Here is a 17,380-nt window from a genome sequence, read left to right as displayed (position 1 = left end):
TGTGCACAAGTATCACCAGAACTGCAAAGAAAAATCCCCTGGAGGGGAGAGCTCTATTGACTAGACTTTGCTGGGAAGACAGCACCAGGTTGGGGGCAGGGGGGATGAAATAAGCAGTGGGCCAAAGCAGAGGAGTGTGCTAAAGTTTTCATTCAGGTGAGGGAATCCAGCTGCTTCGCAATTTAGCTCTGCTACCTGGAGATGTTAATTTGATATGTGCCACTGCAACCTTTTCTTCTACAGGGTGAAGAATTAATTCACTTAGATGGAAAATGCTGTCCTGAATGCATTTCAAGGAATGGTTATTGCGCTTATGAAGAAAATGCAGAATTTGTGAGTATAGGGCTGGTAACTGGAGACTGTTAAAATTTAATCATTCAAAATTAACTTAATGAGGGGGTATTCCCTTCTCATTCCTGTTACCCATTCATTTGTTCAACAAATGTGATTCCATACCTACTATGCGCCAAACGCTAGAGTTACAGAAGTGAACACAGCAGGCAGAGTCCCTGCTCTCATGGAGCCTCTGTAGGGGCACAGAGGACAAGCAGACACATGGGTCAGGCAGTGACAAGTACTGCCTAGAGAATCAAGCAGCTAAAGGGGGCCAGAGAGTAACTGGGGGGAGGGAGGTGTCCTTTTGCATAAGAAGGTCAGGGAAATTCTCTCATGCAGAGAAATTTGAGCAAAACCTGAAGGAAGTGAGGGAGTGAACCAGGGATATCTGGGTGGAAAACATACCAGGCAAAGGGATCAGCAAATGAAAAGAGCACTGAAGCAGAAGTGTGCTTGGCTTGTGCAAGAAACAGCGAGAAAATGAGTATGGCAGGAACCCAGTGAATGAAGGGGAGAGTCGTTGGAGACGAGGTCCAGCAGGTGGCCTGGACGCCAGGGTAGACATGCTGGGCTTTACCCTGATGCAGATGGGAGCTGCTGGGGAGTTTTGAGTGAATTGGTTCTCTGATCTGGCTTACTTGTGAAAGGATCACTTTGGCTGCTACGTGGGCGAGGGAGGAAGGGGATGAGACTGGAAGTCGGCCGTCCAGTTAGAAGGTTTTTGCAGTGGTCCAGAGAAAGGGTGATGGTAGCTCGGTCCAGGGAGGGAGTGGTGAAAAGTGATGAGGCTCTAGATTTATTTTGCAGGTAGAACTGAAAGGATTTTGATGAATTGGTTGTGGGGTGACACTTCATTTGCTAAGGTTCATTTCTCCCTATGTCTTTACTTTTTTGTTATATACCCAAAGGAAAAAGTATTTATCTTAATCTCTACAAATTTGCCCTATTTGTGTAGCCCATATTTTCCACATGGGGTTTTGGAATGTTGAGAAGTTCATTGTGTTCTTAAAAATATGCCAGTTGATCGGAGACAACTGCTTCATTGACTAATCAGAATAGGATAATAAGAAGTGAGACTAAGTACTTTGATTTGTGAACTGGTTTCTACACGCTTTTTCTTTGTGATTTATAAAAATTGCATCTGACACCCTGTGTATGCTGGGGAGGCAGTATTGTGTAGGGTTAACAGTGCAGGTTCTAGGTTCGAATATCTACTTTGTCACAACTAACTGAAACCTTGGGCAAGTTACTTAATCTTCAGCTGTAAAGTAGGGATGACAATAGTGCTTACCTCACGGGACTATTGAGATAATACCTGTAAAGTGCTTAAAACAGTACCTGGCACATAAAAAAAAAAAACCTAAAAACTGTTGGTTTCATAATGGTAGGTCATAGTTTCGTCATCTTTCTTTCTTAAAAATTTAAGCTATTAAAGGCTCCCTATATATGTCGAATTTCTATTTTCTCAATCATATTATCAATTTTTGTATCCATTTTTGGAGGTAAATTAAGCCCAGTAGAATTAAAGAAAAGCAAGTTGTTTTAAGTAAACACAAATCCCCATAATGCCCTCGTACTGTACACAATTCAAGAATTTGCCCTTACAAGCTTGAGTCACTTGACTGTGGAGTCCTTCATATTGAGAGGAATCGAAGCCAAGGACAAAGTGAGAATAAGAATTCAAAAATATGTCCTAGGCATGTTGTCCTCATCTCATATTGGTATGCTTTTCTTTATTATAGATAGATTTTCTTTTTACTCATAGCAAATGATGGAAGTTGCATGTTACTTGGGGAAAATGGATCACTCTTAATGAAAAAATAAATAGATCAGCCTAGTGGTGTTTTTAGTGGCATAATAAATACATTTCTCTTTGTTCCTAGATGTCCTCAAATGCGAGTGAAGTTAAGCATATTCCAGTAAGTATTAGCTGTTAACTTATACATATAGGTTTATAAAATTGTTTTAAGCAATGATCTTCACAAACTGTCCTGGGGAGCCTTACTGCCGTAGGTTTTTAATGTTTGATGGCACTGTGCTCTGGGATTAAGAATCTTAATGCTAACTAAGACTTCGATCCGTTGAACTTTTTTTGTGTGTGTGTGAGGAAGATTGGCCCTGAGCTAACATACATTGCTAATCTTCTTCTTTTTGCTTGAGGAAGATTGTTGCTGAGCTAACATCTCTGCCAGTTTTCCTCTATTTTGTATATGGGATGCTGCCACAGCATGGCGTGATGAGCAGTATGTAGGTCCATGCCTGGGATCCGAGCCTGTGAACCCTGGGCTGCTGAAGCAGAGCATGCAGACTTAACCACTACACCACCGAGCCGGCCCCTGATCATTGAACTTTTGCTCCTTTCTTTAGCTTATTTTTTTCCACAATTGATAATTAATACTTCTCCAACTGCCAGCTCCTGCATAGATCCTTTCCCTTCCTTGTGATGATTTTATCCTCCTGATTTTTTCTCAGTTTAACCATCACTGCAATTTCATGTCCTGCACAACAGTGAAGAGAGAGCTTTTGGGTTTGAGGAGTTAGTTTGCTAAAGCAATACTGAGTATTTGTTCTCTCTCGGTTGTTTGCAGGACAGTATTGGATGGTTTCTTTCTTTCTTTCTTTTATTTTGTTTTTTTTCTGAGGAAGATTTGCCCTGAGCTAACATCTATGTCAATCTTCCTCTATTCTGTATGTGGGTCGCTTCCACAGCATGGCTGCCATTAAGTGGTGTAAGTCCATGCCTGGGAACCAAACCCAGGCTGCTGAAGCGGAGAGCTCCGAACTTAACCACTAGGCTCTGGGGCTGGCCCCTTGTATGGTTTCTTTTTAAGGAACAGTGCAAGAATGTTTGTTCACACAAGCAAGCTTCTAAAATTTGGAGGTTACTGAATAAGGGGACCAGGAATCTAGTCTGCCTTGAAATGGAAGAAAAGCCTTCTCAAGATATCATTCCTTATTTTTCTAACATTGTCATTCCTTCTTGCTAACTACAGTCACATTAATTGTTTGGAATGCTCGACATCAGTTGGCTTAATAAGTACTTATCAAATATTTATTTTAAAATATGCTCTTCTATTCTCTCCTGTTTTGCCTCCTTTGTCACCCTAAGCATTCTGGTAAGAGGAACCTCTGTTTCCTGTGTCCAGGGCAAGTGGGATAGGAGCAAAAAGGAATTGCTCTTCATAATTCATCTTGGATTCTCTGTCACACTACTCATGTTTATTACCATAATTTGCTTGGCTGAGAAGAATGTTTTAGTGTGAGAAAGCCCACGGCACATCTACAGCCCACTAAAAACAGGCATGGAAGGCTGTCATTTTAAGAACACAATGAGTCTACTGTTACTCTCACTGGAGTAACCATAAGGAAGTTCAGGGCTTTAACCAGCTTCCCATTGTGATTATAAAGATTATATTTAATATACCTGCTAATCACTAGGTACATAGTAATCTCCTTTGGTGTTCTTTTGGTGGGATAGGTTGAGAAATGAGTTGTATGCTTCTTGCTTATTCTGGAAGCCCCAGACTGCTGTCACAGTTTATCTTTCTGCTTGGGTTCTACATGAAAATAAACCAATTATAAACAAAGAAGGAGAAATACTATCCCTTTAAATTTTAGACTCTTCTACTAGTGTCCTATTTCAGTTAGGTTTGACACGGTACTGACCAGGAACCTTCACTTTACCCCTTATGGAAATTATAAGCTCTCTACCAGCAAACTGTCCTCTGAATCTCTCACTCTGGTGACAACATCATTCTTTATTGTTTCATGTAGGAAGGGGAGAAGTGGGCCGATGGCCCTTGCAATGTGTGTGAGTGCCGGAGGGCTCAGGTCACTTGCTATGAGCCCTCTTGTCCGCCGTGTCCAGTGGCCACACTAGCCCAGGTGGTGAAGGGACGGTGCTGTCCAGATTGCACCTCAGGTGGGTCCATGTCCGATTTATTTCTGCTGAGATATTTTTATTGCCGAAAAATTCAGAGATCCTCTTTTTCCTGCCTTGCTTCTTTTTCTTTAGTTCTCCCCATCCCCAGGTTTGTTTGTTTCTTCCTAATTTTTCTAATAAATGATGCTAATTAATCTCTGTCCATGTATTTGCCAAACACAACTGATTATGAGTATGTGACCTTGCAAAAGTCATTGACCCTCTCTAAATCTTAATTTTCTTGTTGGTAAAATGTGCCTTATCTACTTTGCAAAATTATTGTGAAAATCAAATAACATAATGTTCAAACACTTGTAAAGGCAAATAGGTGCATTAGGACTGTTCCATTGTTGGAGATGTAAGAACAGTTGCTGAAAGTTTGTTATGGATGTCCATTTTTTTAAGGTGAGCTGTTAAGCAGATAGTTCCTTTTGGAGTTCTCAAATGGGTTTTTGAAGTTTAAAGACTCATTAATTTCTTCCAAAAGAAAATTTTATCTACTTGCTCTGCAACTCTGCTTTCAAATCACCTGGGGTTGAATTAGTTCCAGATAGTAATTGTTGGCAAGCACTGGAGTTGCTCTGGCTGAACAGTAATTTGCCTTGGGCTTAGTCTCTCTTGGAGAAGGGGCATTTTCTTCCATTCATATTTCATAATTAATTGTTTTCATCTGTGGGTCGCAATTTTTTGTATTGGCAGTTGCTCTTGTTGCACTCAACTTACTTCGGCTATTCACAGTTTTTCTGTGAAGAGTTTATCAGGGGAAAAGCAAAGCAACTTCGTGGTTTAATTATGGTACCTTCACCAAAGTGACCCCCTGGGCTTTCCAAAAGAGAGATTTAGCATATTATAATGTACTACTATATCTTGAAAATCAGGTCCTTGACAACTTCAAAACCTGAAAGAAGTGCTTTGCTGTCAATTACTGCTAAATTCAGGGATAATCCCAAATACTGGGCATAAGATTTGAAATTTTGGAGGACATTTTGGAAAAATTTTGCAGAAAAATAAGAAAAAAATATATTTTTTAGAAAGTAATAACTATTTAAAAAAAATTGTAGGTTTTCTGTCCTAACTTTTTAAGCACATCAAAGCTTAGGAAGAATATCTAAGAAGTCATAAATGATTGAATCTGTTTGAATGATATATTGTGGAGGTAGTCCTTCCTGTTTCTAGAGGCATTCCAGTAGGTAGAAGCAATAATAGGGCTGTTCAGTAATGTTTGTAATGTCTTCAATTCAGGGCTACCGGAGACAGCAATAATATTTCAGACAAGGAGAGGATCTTTGAAATCTTGCATTGAAATCATTTTCGCTATTTTGGGCCTTTTTCATACCAAAGTTCCAGAGTTTTCTGTTCTTCATATTCTATGCCGTTCCAAATACCCCATAAATTCTTTTTCAGAAAGTTGTAAGGGAAATCATATGGTCTTTACTGAGTTCTCTTCTTCTTTGCCCTTGATTGTAGTTCATTGCCACCCAGACTGCTTGACCTGCTCTCAATCTCCAGACCACTGTGACCTCTGCCGCGACCCCACAAAGATGCTGCGGAATGGACGGTGTGTGCACAGCTGTGGTCTGGGATTTTACCAGGCTGGTGCTCTCTGTTTAGGTATGGCTCCAGGCAGACATGGACTGAGGCTCACTGTTGTCAAGGAGGGGGTCATGAATGCAGGAAATGCACAACTTCCAAAAACCGTTAGAAGGTAGTAACATCCTCCGTAGGTTACTTGGCCTCTTTATTGGTAGGTCTCTTTCTTCTAACATTTTACAGGTGTTTTGATGCTTACTGGGAGATAGATGATGGGGAGGTCAGACACTTGCTGGGTTGTCATGGCTGGATTTTTCACTTTTGAAGACACTCAAGGTTAGTGATATCATCAGGATGTGTGGTGTCATTTATTAAAACACTCAGTTAATCAAAGGTAGAACTTTAGAATTGACATGGACTTCCGAGATCACTTACTAGAACTTTCTCAGTTTGCAACTTAGGAACCTGTGGACCAGAGAATTAACAGGCTTCCTCAACATCACACAGATAATTGGTAACAGAGCTTATCTTTGAGGGTTACCGCAGGACCCTGAGTGGCTTCATGTACATTTCAGAATTTTTATATATCTGAGAAGGAGCTCTTACCTGGGAGAATTTGACTTGGTTGAGGCCAAATCATACTGGCCTCAAATTCCAGGTATTTTCCTGTATCTCTGACTCGTGGGGTTAATTTAAGAGTGTGAGGCTTCCTCCCCTGGCTGTGAGTATTTAACCTCTCTGTGCCTCAGTATTCTTACCTGTAAAGTAGGGTAACACTGATGCCTTCCTCAGAGGGTTCTTAGGAGGATTAAGTGTGTCAATGCATGTAAAGTGCCTAGAATAGTGTCTAGGATATAGTCACTCAATAAAGGGCTCAATAAAGGTTAACTGCTTTTATCATTTTTGTAATTATTCACTTCTCCCTTTCTCTCCTGATTCATCATCTTCAGCCTTTTTGAAAGTTACTTATATCTCTGTATAGATGGTGGAGGAAAAGAGGCAAGGGATATTCTTGTAAAATGGTTGAGTGGGACAGATACTGGGGGCTTTGGATAAGACGAAAAGAACACAGACCCCTGAGCCAAACTGCCTGGCTTCAAATGCCAACTTCCTGTGACCTTGGGCAAGTTACTTAACCTCTGTGAACTTGTTTCTCAACCGTAAAATTGGGATTAATAATATCTACCTCATAGCGTTGTTGTGAGGTTTAAATGCATTCATATATGTAAAGCACTTCATACAGTGCCTGGCATGAAATATGTGCTGTATAAATGAAGGCTGCTTAAGTTATTTTCTTGCCTTCCTTGTCCTCTGTGTCTCCAGAGCCTCAGAATTGGGCTGTGTAGGAATCAGCACTGGGGTGATGTCTTTGAGCTAATCAGAGCTTCCCTTTATCTTTCTTTCTCCCTACCTTCTCTGGAGCCAGCCTGCCAGCCTCAGTGCTCCACGTGTACCAGTGGGCTGGAGTGCTCATCCTGCCAGCCTCCCCTGCTGATGCAGCATGGGCAGTGTGTGTCCACCTGTGGGGACGGCTTCTACCAAGATCGCCACTCCTGTGCAGGTAATCACTGGCTGGGCCATAGCCAGGTGGGCCACTCAGAAAGCCACCCTCACCTCCGGGCGATCTGCGGCCACCAGGAGTTGTGAGCAATTTTTCAAATAAGAGAAGAAACTCTGAACAAGACTCCTGGTGGGATGAGAACAGTGGATGAGAGTGATGATACACAACGTTTTTATAATGGTTTTAGTGCTTTTCTGATGTGCATATGTGATGTGATTTCCGTAAGTCCTTTTGCACACACCTGGGAGCACTGGAACAGTATTTAATTCACACTTGGTTCAAGATTGTCGTTCTCTTGTAAGTTAGATTCCTTCATAGTGTAGATACACAGGGCTTGAATGAAAATGAAGGGGAAAATATATCTATATATTTTTTAAACTTTATTTCCACCTGAAGAGACAGGGAGAAACAGAAACAAGGAAAATGACATCATAATAATGAAATGGACAAATAAAACCAAAGTTGACCTTTAAATTTACTCTTACTTTAATAGCTATATACTTTAGTAGCTTTATCTGCGTACTTTTATTTTTATTTAAGATCTAGTTGCAATTCTTAATATCACAATAGTCTCTGGAGGTGGGAGTGGTCGTAATTTAATTTGGTGTTTATACTTGACCACTTTTTCAATAGTGATTGTAATTATGAGTATAAGTAAAAAAGTAAATGTATGATGAATTTTTTTAAATGCAGAAATGGAAGAAGGAGGTAATGGTGAAAGCAAAGATAAGGGGCAGAGTCTTAAGGTTGTCTTCAGGAGGAGACAGACAATCAGATGTGCTCAGAACCTGAGGCATGGTGTGCGGTGGCAGATAAACCTGAAAAGGCAGATGGACAGAGGGAGGGTCTTGGATGTCACACCACATACCAGGGAACTGTGGTAGCTACGCTCTGCAGCTGAGCAGAAAAGGGCAGAGATGTGATGAGAATCGGAAGGTGGGACAGTCTCAGGGTCAGCTGATATGCTCTTCTCTTTCATGTCCTTGGTTAGATTTTCGGGAAAATAGTAGAAGAGGACAAGTACATGGTATTCATCAGGGTTGCGGGCTAAATGAGCTCTGAGGCCGTGTGAAGGTCCTGTGTAGAGGAGGCTGCTGGCCCCCTCCATTCCAGGTTGTGCTGAGAAGTGGAGTCCATGGTATTGTGGAAACCATCTCAAAAGGAAAGATTAGAACTGTTTATGTCATGCAGGATTGAGGGTATCAGGGCCTGTCCTATAGCTAGTCACATTATCAAATATGGAAGGCACACTAGCTTCTGAGTCTGGCTTGGGGGCTCTTTGAGGTCTGTACAAATGTCTTCTGTGTCTCTATGTCCCCAACATCAAGGGCTGTACGTAGTGTTCAGCTTTTATTGAACAAGTGTTTGATGAATGAGGGAATGTACTACCCCTTGGTGATCCTTGAAGGACCAGTGTTTCAATAGAACTCTCAGCCATAAAAGAGAAAAGAACCCTTAATGTTTATTACTTATGATGTTCTGTTTACCTGTTAGTTTTAGAATAGGCTCAAAGTGGGCACATACAAATGTCTTTATATATGTCTAATGGTTGGCAATTTAGGTAAACTGCTGAAATTTCAATTTGATGAAATTATTTAATGCATTCTTTCTCCTTTCTTCTATCCCATCAAAGGGACCTCCTGCTAGCTCCTGTGACAGATTTGCCTTTAAAAGAGGATTAATTCCCCCTAGATTTTATTCTTCCCTCCATACCACTTCCACCTTCTGCCATACGTATTGATATTTTTCTTTTCTTTCTTTTTTGGGGGCCATTTTCCTTTCTCTCATGCCCAGTGTTTTAATTGGTGATGTTAATGCTGTTTTAGGGCACTTTGAAATGGGTAATGTTTCATTTGATTGCTGGTTTACGTAGCTGACTGCTTCCACATTCCGTCCACGTACACGTACACAAATGCCTCTAGTAGAAAGTTGCTGGCAAAATTTGTTCATGCTCCCTCCAGGGGATTAAACCAATTTGCTTTAGTTCAGCCTGGTTGCATTTTTATGCATAAAATGAGAAGAAAGAAGAGAGCAAGAGCGAGAGAGAAAAGAGAGGAGAGAGAGAGAGTGATCTTAAAAAGTAAAGCTAAACTTGTGATCAGTTTCCATACACTGTCTTGACACTGAGACTGCCCAAATAATCTTTCCAAATAAGCTTTCTCATTTTTGGAATTTTTTGCAATATTGGTGTTTGTACCATTTTTGGTGACTTTTCACCATTGACCTTGAAAGTCGGTCACTCAACTAGTGCTTACTAAACTTTTCAAAAAGAAGCCTACCATTTTACGGTAACAACAGGTTTTTCTGGGTTGATTCCTTTTGACACGGTCATTTATGTTACAACTGGCATAATTCGCTGCTTTATTGACCCATCAAAACCAAAAGAAAATGAACACTGTGCTGAGGAAACTAGTTACCAGAAATTGCCTGATTAATATTCATGCTCACTGTGTTGAACCTAGGGCAGAGTGAAAAATATGGGGCAGAGCCAAGTAGCACATAAGCACATGGCTCTTCAACAAAAGAGTAGGAGCAGGTAAACCAGAGAAGGGTGAATGAAGACTCTGCATCTTGCCAGAGAATCGCTTCCTTAGGGGCCCTCATCACTTTCCCTTTTTCCTTGAGTTTTGTGGTATACACACACATATACACATATGCATACAAAAATGTACTCATGTGTGCATCCGTTAATATTATTGTTGTATTCTTTTGCTTGATTAAACTGACTGATGTTGTAAATATAGACCACATTATGTACCCCACACCAGCCACTGCTTCATTTCCTCTGCCTTCCCAACTTTGGAGTTTGATCACTTTCACGTAAGGCTTGGTACTATCCAGTTTTTATACCATTATAAAATGGAGACAGGTAATATGTAAGTCGCCTCTTTCCCACAGCAGGTGGGGTCAAGGAGTAATTACCATCTTAGTGCCCAAAACTTACCTTCGAGGCCTGACACTCAGGCTTCTGCCTTAACCCCTAGGCTTCCCTTGCCACCAGCTGGGTCTGGTCCAGCATCCGTATTTCCCACCCTGTCCTACTCCTCTTGACCCCATGGACATCAGGTCCTAGGACTGGCCTTCTACTTTGGCTCCTGACACCTTGTCCTGTTGTGACCCCTTTCCAGGAATTAACAGCCTCTTAATCACTCCAAGGCTGGTGGTCAGGCTTGACTCAGGTGTGGATGCTCCTTGCCCCACTCCTCACCACACCACATGACCTTCCACCCTTCCTGCATGGCTCTTGGGTACCACTTGTCCTGGACTTACTGTATTCTCTCTACCAGAGTGGTGGTTCCATTGCCTCTTAGAAATCCTGGTATTAAATCTAAATCTGGATCCAGACTGAGCTTGCCGTGTCCTGAGAACATTCTTCTTGCCTGTCTTACCCCTCTTTTCAGTCAACCTCTGTTCTACTCTGGTGGTACCACTGAACAGTACATACAAACCCTAGATACAAGAGCCCATAAGAAGAAAAGTTAAAACAATCAAACTAACACACACGATGCAAGATCCGTTTAAAACAAGTACCTCATGGGGCTGGCCCCGTGGCCGAGTGGTTAAGTTCGCGCGCTCCGCTGCAGGCAGCCCAGTGTTTCGTTGGTTCGAATCCTGGGCGCGGACATGGCACTGCTCGTCAAGCCACGCTGAGGCAGCGTCCCACATGCCACAACTAGAAGGACCCACAACGAAGAATATACAACTATGTACCGGGGGGCTTTGGGGAGAAAAAGGAAAAAAAACAAAACAAAACAAAACAAAAAAACAAAAACAAGTACCTCATAAGACTATAGACTTTGAGAAGAGAAAGAGTAGGATTTAGCCCATTTTTATATGTGTATCAATGTTTGGCTTGTCTACTTAAAACTTCCAGTATTCACAAAGGCCTCAGGATGGAGCCCTGTGTACCCCATGGCAGATGCAAACCCAGAGATAGAAGGAAGTGTGACACAGTGCTTAAGACTGTAGGCTCAGGAGCCAAACCGCCTGGAGTCCAGGCTTGGCTCTGCCATCCAAACAGCGTATTCTTCAACTCCATGCTTCCGTTGCCTATAGGTAAAACAGGGACTGTAATATCTGACATGTGGCATTGTTGTGAGGGTTAGATGAACAATTCACATATGTCATTTAGCATGATGCCTGGCACCTAGTAAGCCCTCCATATATATTAGGAGACCTGGATTTCTGCTTGCCATTGTCCTTCCCTGTTCCCTTTCTCCCACTCCTCCATACATTCTCTTTTTTTTTTTTTTTTTTTAAAGATTTTATTTTTTCCTTTTTCTCCCCAAAGCCCCCCGGTACATAGTTGTATATTCTTTGTTGTGGGTCCTTCTAGTTGTGGCATGTGGGACGCTGCCTCAGCGTGGTTTGATGAGCAGTGTCATGTCCGCGCCCAGGATTCGAGCCAACGAAACACTGGGCCGCCTGCAGCGGAGCGCGCGAACTTAACCGCTCGGCCCCGGGGCCAGCCCCCCATACATTCTCTTTTAACCACTGCTCGAGGTCCTGAGGATATGAAGATAAGTAAGACTCCATCTTTGCTTTCCTTTCTCAATCAAGGCAGGGTTAGCTGCTACTTACAGAAATGCAAAAAAATAAAAAATACAAGCACAAAAACCTATGCAGTTTATTCTACATCTGATTGCTGTGGTCTTAGATTTTGAAACTTAAAGAATCAAGCAATTGAATGTTTTACAGGTTTGTGTGAGGTAGGATCATTTGGAATCTCAACCCTGCCACTTACTCCTGCATGGCTTTGGGCAGGTCATTTAACCACTTTGAACCTCAGTTTCTTCAACTGTAAAATGGGCATAGTATGATCTACATCAAACCATTATTATGAAGGTTAGAAAAGGTATTTGAAAAATGTAAATATATTATGTCTGGCTCATAGTATGTGGACAAGAAAAGGCAGCTATTGTCATTATCAAATTCATTCCTTTATTTTTCAATTTATGGGAATCAAAATCAAATACCTTGCATTAAGAAACAAACAGTTTTGTGCTATTTGTATCTGATTTAAAATAAAATCTATTTTATATGTTATGGAGAAGTAAATATGCTTTACTGTATTCCTCACAAGTTAAAATCCTTTTATTTTCTTTAAATGCTCAGATTAAATGATGAGAATCTGGAATCATTTATTTCTTAGCCAATATCACGGTATATTTAGAGGAGAAACTTAGGGTAAGAAACCCTGTAAAATTTACAAATGGGATGCTGACCTAGCTGAGATTTAAAAGCTGTAGTTTGAACAGAGGAACTTCCAGAGTTAATTATTTGTAGGAATTTTGTTTGACTGGAGCAGCCCAACCGTTTGTGGAAAGGAAGTGCGGACGCCTTGGAGCCAGGTCCACAGCAGTGAAGACTTCAGGGGCCTTGGTATTATGTTCCAGCATGTGGCTTAGCCTAGCCTGGCTGTGCCTGCGGCTGACCCCTTGGCAAAGGCATTTATGAAACTGCTGTTCTGAAACCCTCAGGAAGACAGGAGCCCTCCTTCTTCTGTTGGGATAGACATTGTGACACTGGTACCCTCCACTGCCTCTCCAACATCTTCCAGAATTGGAGTCGGTTCCAGTTTCATAGCCAGATCCCACACTCAGTTTGAGGGCCCAGCACATCCTACCACTGTCTTCACTCATTTTGCTCTTTAAATGCTGTGCATTGTTCCAACCTTCTCTTGTGTTCTACATAATTATGGTCTCTCACTTAATTGCTGAGTGTCATGTAAAGAGGACTTATTGCTTTAGGTAATATTGCTGTCTCCTACATGCTGTTCGTGCAATGAATATTTGTCCAGCCTCTTACATGTGCCAGGCACTGGGTACAGCAGTGAACCGACAGAACGCTGCCCTGTGATTAAGGAACTTCCTTTCTCAATGGGAGAAGAGTGTCAGTAAATAAATAGACAAGATCATTTCCGTTAGTTACCGCTGTATGAATGCATTACTATCAGTGCTATAAAGACAGTTTTTAAAGGTATATTATAGGAAGTGACTGATTATTGAGGCAGGGACAGGTCTTATACATTCCCCAAAATGCTAAGCACATCTAAGGCCCTCTGAATAATTTTTGATTGAGAAAGTGTGATAAACCATTGCATGGAGGAATGTACAGGCGTGCTGGACTTTGGCTTACAAGTGACCTGTATTGCATTTACCTTCTATTATTTACTCCCTGTCAGCGATTCCTGGTGGCCTCGGGAAAATTACAGAATCTCTGTTTTTCCCACTCCTCTTTCTCTTCTCTTCATTTTCTTCCTCTTTTAGAAAGTTGGATGCCTTATCAGTGCTGGAAGGTGACTCTTGAAAGAAACTATCGTTGGAACTTACTATCTGTGGAGTGTTTTAAGCCTTTCAGAAGGGAGGACCACAGGATTGCTCTCCTAGAATGTACATTTCTTGAGTAATCTAGACCCAGTGAAGCCGGTGACAGTGCCATTCCAAGTCCCCTCCCTCTTTGGACGGTGATGTAAAGGATAAATGGAGAGAAGAAGGAAAAAGCAGCTGGTGGTATTTTGCCTGGGACCTTTACTGTAGCAGGAGACTGGCTGGGTTTGGCATTTGTCTGTGCTGCTTATAGACCCTTGCTGTGTGTGCCAAAAGACAAATGACAGAACAGAAGTATCACATACCAGCAGAGAAAGCCCGCCACAAATGCAAGGGAGTTTATCTTCCAGACAGATCCCATTCTTCCTGACAAATCTGAACCCTCAAATATTTCAGCTATGGATTACAAACTAGTGACAAGTCTTTTGGCTTTCTGCCCAGTTCCTAGGGTTCTCAGTTATTTTAGCTAGACTGTGTGGCACATGTTCTTTCTCCCTCTTCCCCATTCCCCACCCCAACACTCTCCTTGTTTTGCCCTCCCTTCCCTATTTGTGCTGCCCACGGAGCGCATGGCACCTGCATGATATCGCTGTCAAGATCAGAGCAGCTATACTAGTGCAGCCAGGAAGTCTGAGAACTCTCCTCATCAAAAGCTTGTTTTGGTTGCTGGTCGCTCCTTTGGCTCCTCAGTTTCTGTAGACAAGCAGACTCAAGGTATCACCGGAGAAATCAATAGCCATTTAATTAACAGAGGCTAAGGAAAAACCCGGGGAGTCCTAGCAGCTGTGGGTTGCCAGTGGTCACAGTGGCTGAATGGAATCTGAAAGTTCCACTGGGCTCATCCAACTAGGCCTAGATGGTCACTGCATTTGATAACCCTTAGGGTGCACTTGTGTTGTAGATTTAGAAGTATAGGCAGAGAAGCAGGAGATAGAAAGGATAACTTGAAGAACATTCCTGGTGAGCTGAATGCCTGACTTTATCCTCTGACTTGCATACCAATGGAAAGTCTGCTTGTAAATCTCTCTCGATGTGGACCTGCCAAAGCCTCCGTCGTCTGGGAAGTTATTCCTTTCATTCAGGCGCTGTATCTACAGAAAACCCTGCTAAAAATTCAAATATGTTACCCAAGACGGGTAAATCATTCAGCTGTGTCATAAATGTGGTTAATAGATTAACTAGCTATTTACCCAGCATGGGCCTTAGGGAAAAGCACTACGGGCTTTTTTTTTTTCCCCTCCATTAGTAATTTTTTCCCCTAAGTACCAAATGAATTCATGTTTATTCCACAAAATAATTTGATAGTAAAATTCAAGACACAATAAAAAGTTAGTGAATATCCCTGATGCAAGCTCTCTCCAATTGCTACTGTTAGTATTTTGGTGAAATGTCTTCCTGATTTATGAATGTGTGTGTGTGTGTGTTGTGTACACAGACATACATACATGCATTTGCTTTTCAAAAGTACAATCACGCTTTCTGTATAGTTTTATTGTCTGCTTTCCCCATGTTATTTATTATCATTTTACAACATCTTTTAAAATCTGTTGTATAAGTTTCCATCTGTGGCTATGCAAGAATTCATTTAGCCAATCCTTTGCTGTTTGACATTTCTTCCTAATTTTTACGTTATTATAAATAACGATGATGTAAACATTTTTAATAGAAATTCTGATAAGTATATTTGTTTAGGGTACATTCTTAGACATGTCATTATTGGGTCCAAGTGTATATATGTACTTTTTTAAGCTTTTGACACATGTTAATATACCACTCTCTTTTTAAAAAGTTATAATTTGCATTCCTACTAGAAATGTACGAGACGGCCTGCCTCCCATCACCCTTGTCAACACTAGATATTACGATTCCTCTTAAGTTTGTCAATTTGATTGATGTAAAGTGGAATCTTGTTTAATTTTTTTCTTTTACTTATTTTTGGGATTTATATGTTGACAGTTGAGTTAACCATACTTACCAGTTCATGACCCATTTTTGTCACTGGCTTAGGCCAGGCTGTTCTCTTGCTTGTCTATATGTCTGTCTGTCTGTCTGCCTGTCTATTCCTTTTGTTCCCATAATTTGCTCCCACTTCCCTTCTCCCCAGCTCCCCACTTAAGTAACTATTCCAATGCCATTTAATGTGTATTTTTCTGTTGTGTGCTCTTACTGTTTTGTATGCATGTATTTTAAATACTCATAAATATTACTAGGTGGATATTTCATTCTTTTCCCCTTTTATTCTAAAGACTTTTATTTTTAGGGCAGTTTTAGGTTCACAGCAAAATTAAAAGGAAAGCACAGAGATTTCCCAGATTCCCCTTAGCCCTACATATGCCTAGGCTCCCCCATCATCAACATCTCCACCAGAGTGGTACATTTGTTATAATCGATGAATGATTCTTTTCCTCTTTTTTCCCTCACAAAACACTGTTTCTAAGATGCATACATGTTGCTATGTGTGCAGCTAATCCATTGCATTTAGATGCTACTTTTCTGTTTAATTTGCATATCTCCGGCTATTCACGAGGCTGAAAAATTTTCATGTTTGTATTTTTTCTGTTCTGAGCTCCCTTAAGTACATACGGGTTTCCAGAACATGTGGAGACCAGACAGTCCTATTTCAAGGTGTATGGCTTCTGTCGGCACAGGAAAGCAGCTTAGGGGCAGAGACCCAGCCTGGTAGGGAACAGAAGAAGATTGGAGTAAAAGGATTTAAATGATGATTACTCAGATGAGCTTCTCCTTTTAAATTTGTCTGGCATTTGTGCTTCTTAGGCAAGTAGCCTGGGCCTTAAGTGGGACTGTGATGAGGAGAAGGGAGAGTAGGCTGCCCAGCATCTGGGCTTCTCCACGGGCTTTACCGAGGTATTTTCATTCACTTTCCAAAGGCCTTTCACTGATGTTTTGTAGAGATTGCAAGGAAAGAGCTTTAGAGTATGAGGCTGCTGCTGGAATAACCCCTGAGGGCTCTATTACTTGCCTTCACTCCCTTTCTAAGTGAGCCCACTTTTCCCATCGTCTTTTCCATCCCTTCCTCTTCTGTCTCGTGTTGCACTTTAATTTGCTCCCTTTATAGTTGCTTTTGATGCCAGTCAAAACAAGATTTGCCAGATCTCCCAGGGTGTGCCGCTCACAATCACGTACAGCATTTTCTGCTTTCTCCAGTATGTCATCTCACCATATCCCTGTGAGTTAGGTACAACAAATATTGTTATTCCCACTTTAGAGATTAAGAAAGCAGGGAACAGTGAAGGTGAGTTTAAGACAGAAAAATTTTTCATCCAGCCAGATCTTCTTATTGGCAATCTACCCACTGTCTCCTGCTAATACTTTAAAACCTGGCACATACTTCCCAGTCATCTGTGAGATGAGAATGAAAGCTAGCAGCTGCTACAAAATGGACAAGGAACAGAGAGAAGGACTTTGACTTGTGTGTGACATACCTGCTCATGCAGGAGTTTGGGCTGTTTCTGTGTAGTTTCAAGCTGAAACTTCTTGACAGTTTAGAAATCTGAACAGTAGCCACACTGAGGAATCTAAAAGGATCTGCTGATCAAGTGTGCTAATTCTTGGTAATGGCAAGGACACTTATTCCAAAAGCCCATGGAAAAGGTGAGGAAGCAAGGCCCCTTCTCCTTTCTGAGGGGTAGTTTGAACCGTAGGCTGTGCCCACGGGTGTCCATATCCACTGCCTGGGTCTGG

The 17,380-nt window shown here is 41.5% G+C and overlaps 1 protein-coding gene and 1 long non-coding RNA gene across 11 annotated transcripts in view; one reads left to right on the top strand and one right to left on the bottom strand.

Moving 5' to 3' along the window:
* FRAS1 (Fraser extracellular matrix complex subunit 1) overlaps positions 1-17,380 on the top strand; it is a 419,338-nt gene that overhangs the window by 186,051 nt on the left and 215,907 nt on the right. For all 5 annotated transcript variants that reach the window (XR_011437076.1, XM_023637884.2, XM_023637883.2 and 2 more), the window contains exons 10-14: positions 244-333; positions 2,220-2,255; positions 4,111-4,258; positions 5,726-5,869; positions 7,215-7,349. Coding sequence is in view for 4 of the 5 variants with exons in the window: in XM_023637884.2 (XP_023493652.2) it covers positions 244-333; positions 2,220-2,255; positions 4,111-4,258; positions 5,726-5,869; positions 7,215-7,349 (553 nt within the window). In the remaining variant the exon portion in view is untranslated. The remainder of the gene's footprint in view (positions 1-243; positions 334-2,219; positions 2,256-4,110; positions 4,259-5,725; positions 5,870-7,214; positions 7,350-17,380) is intronic.
* The window catches only part of LOC106783009 (uncharacterized), a 38,855-nt gene that overhangs the window by 6,090 nt on the left and 15,385 nt on the right, over positions 1-17,380 (bottom strand). For 2 of the 6 annotated variants that reach the window (XR_011437077.1, XR_011437079.1), the window contains exons 4-6: positions 7,591-7,739; positions 7,200-7,475; positions 3,761-3,893 (exon numbers count right to left, since the gene is read on the bottom strand). This is a non-coding gene — a long non-coding RNA (uncharacterized lncRNA). Of the gene's footprint in view, positions 1-3,760; positions 3,894-4,074; positions 6,254-7,199; positions 7,476-7,590; positions 7,740-17,380 lie in introns of those variants that run through there. The other 4 variants (XR_011437080.1, XR_011437078.1, XR_011437081.1 and 1 more) reach the window with 3 other exon arrangements.

This window comes from Equus caballus, chromosome 3 (genome assembly GCF_041296265.1).
Source record: "Equus caballus isolate H_3958 breed thoroughbred chromosome 3, TB-T2T, whole genome shotgun sequence".
Classification (NCBI taxonomy): Eukaryota; Metazoa; Chordata; class Mammalia; order Perissodactyla; family Equidae; genus Equus; species Equus caballus.
Note: the sequence above shows the minus strand (reverse complement) of the source record. Positions and strands in the feature narration are given on the sequence as shown.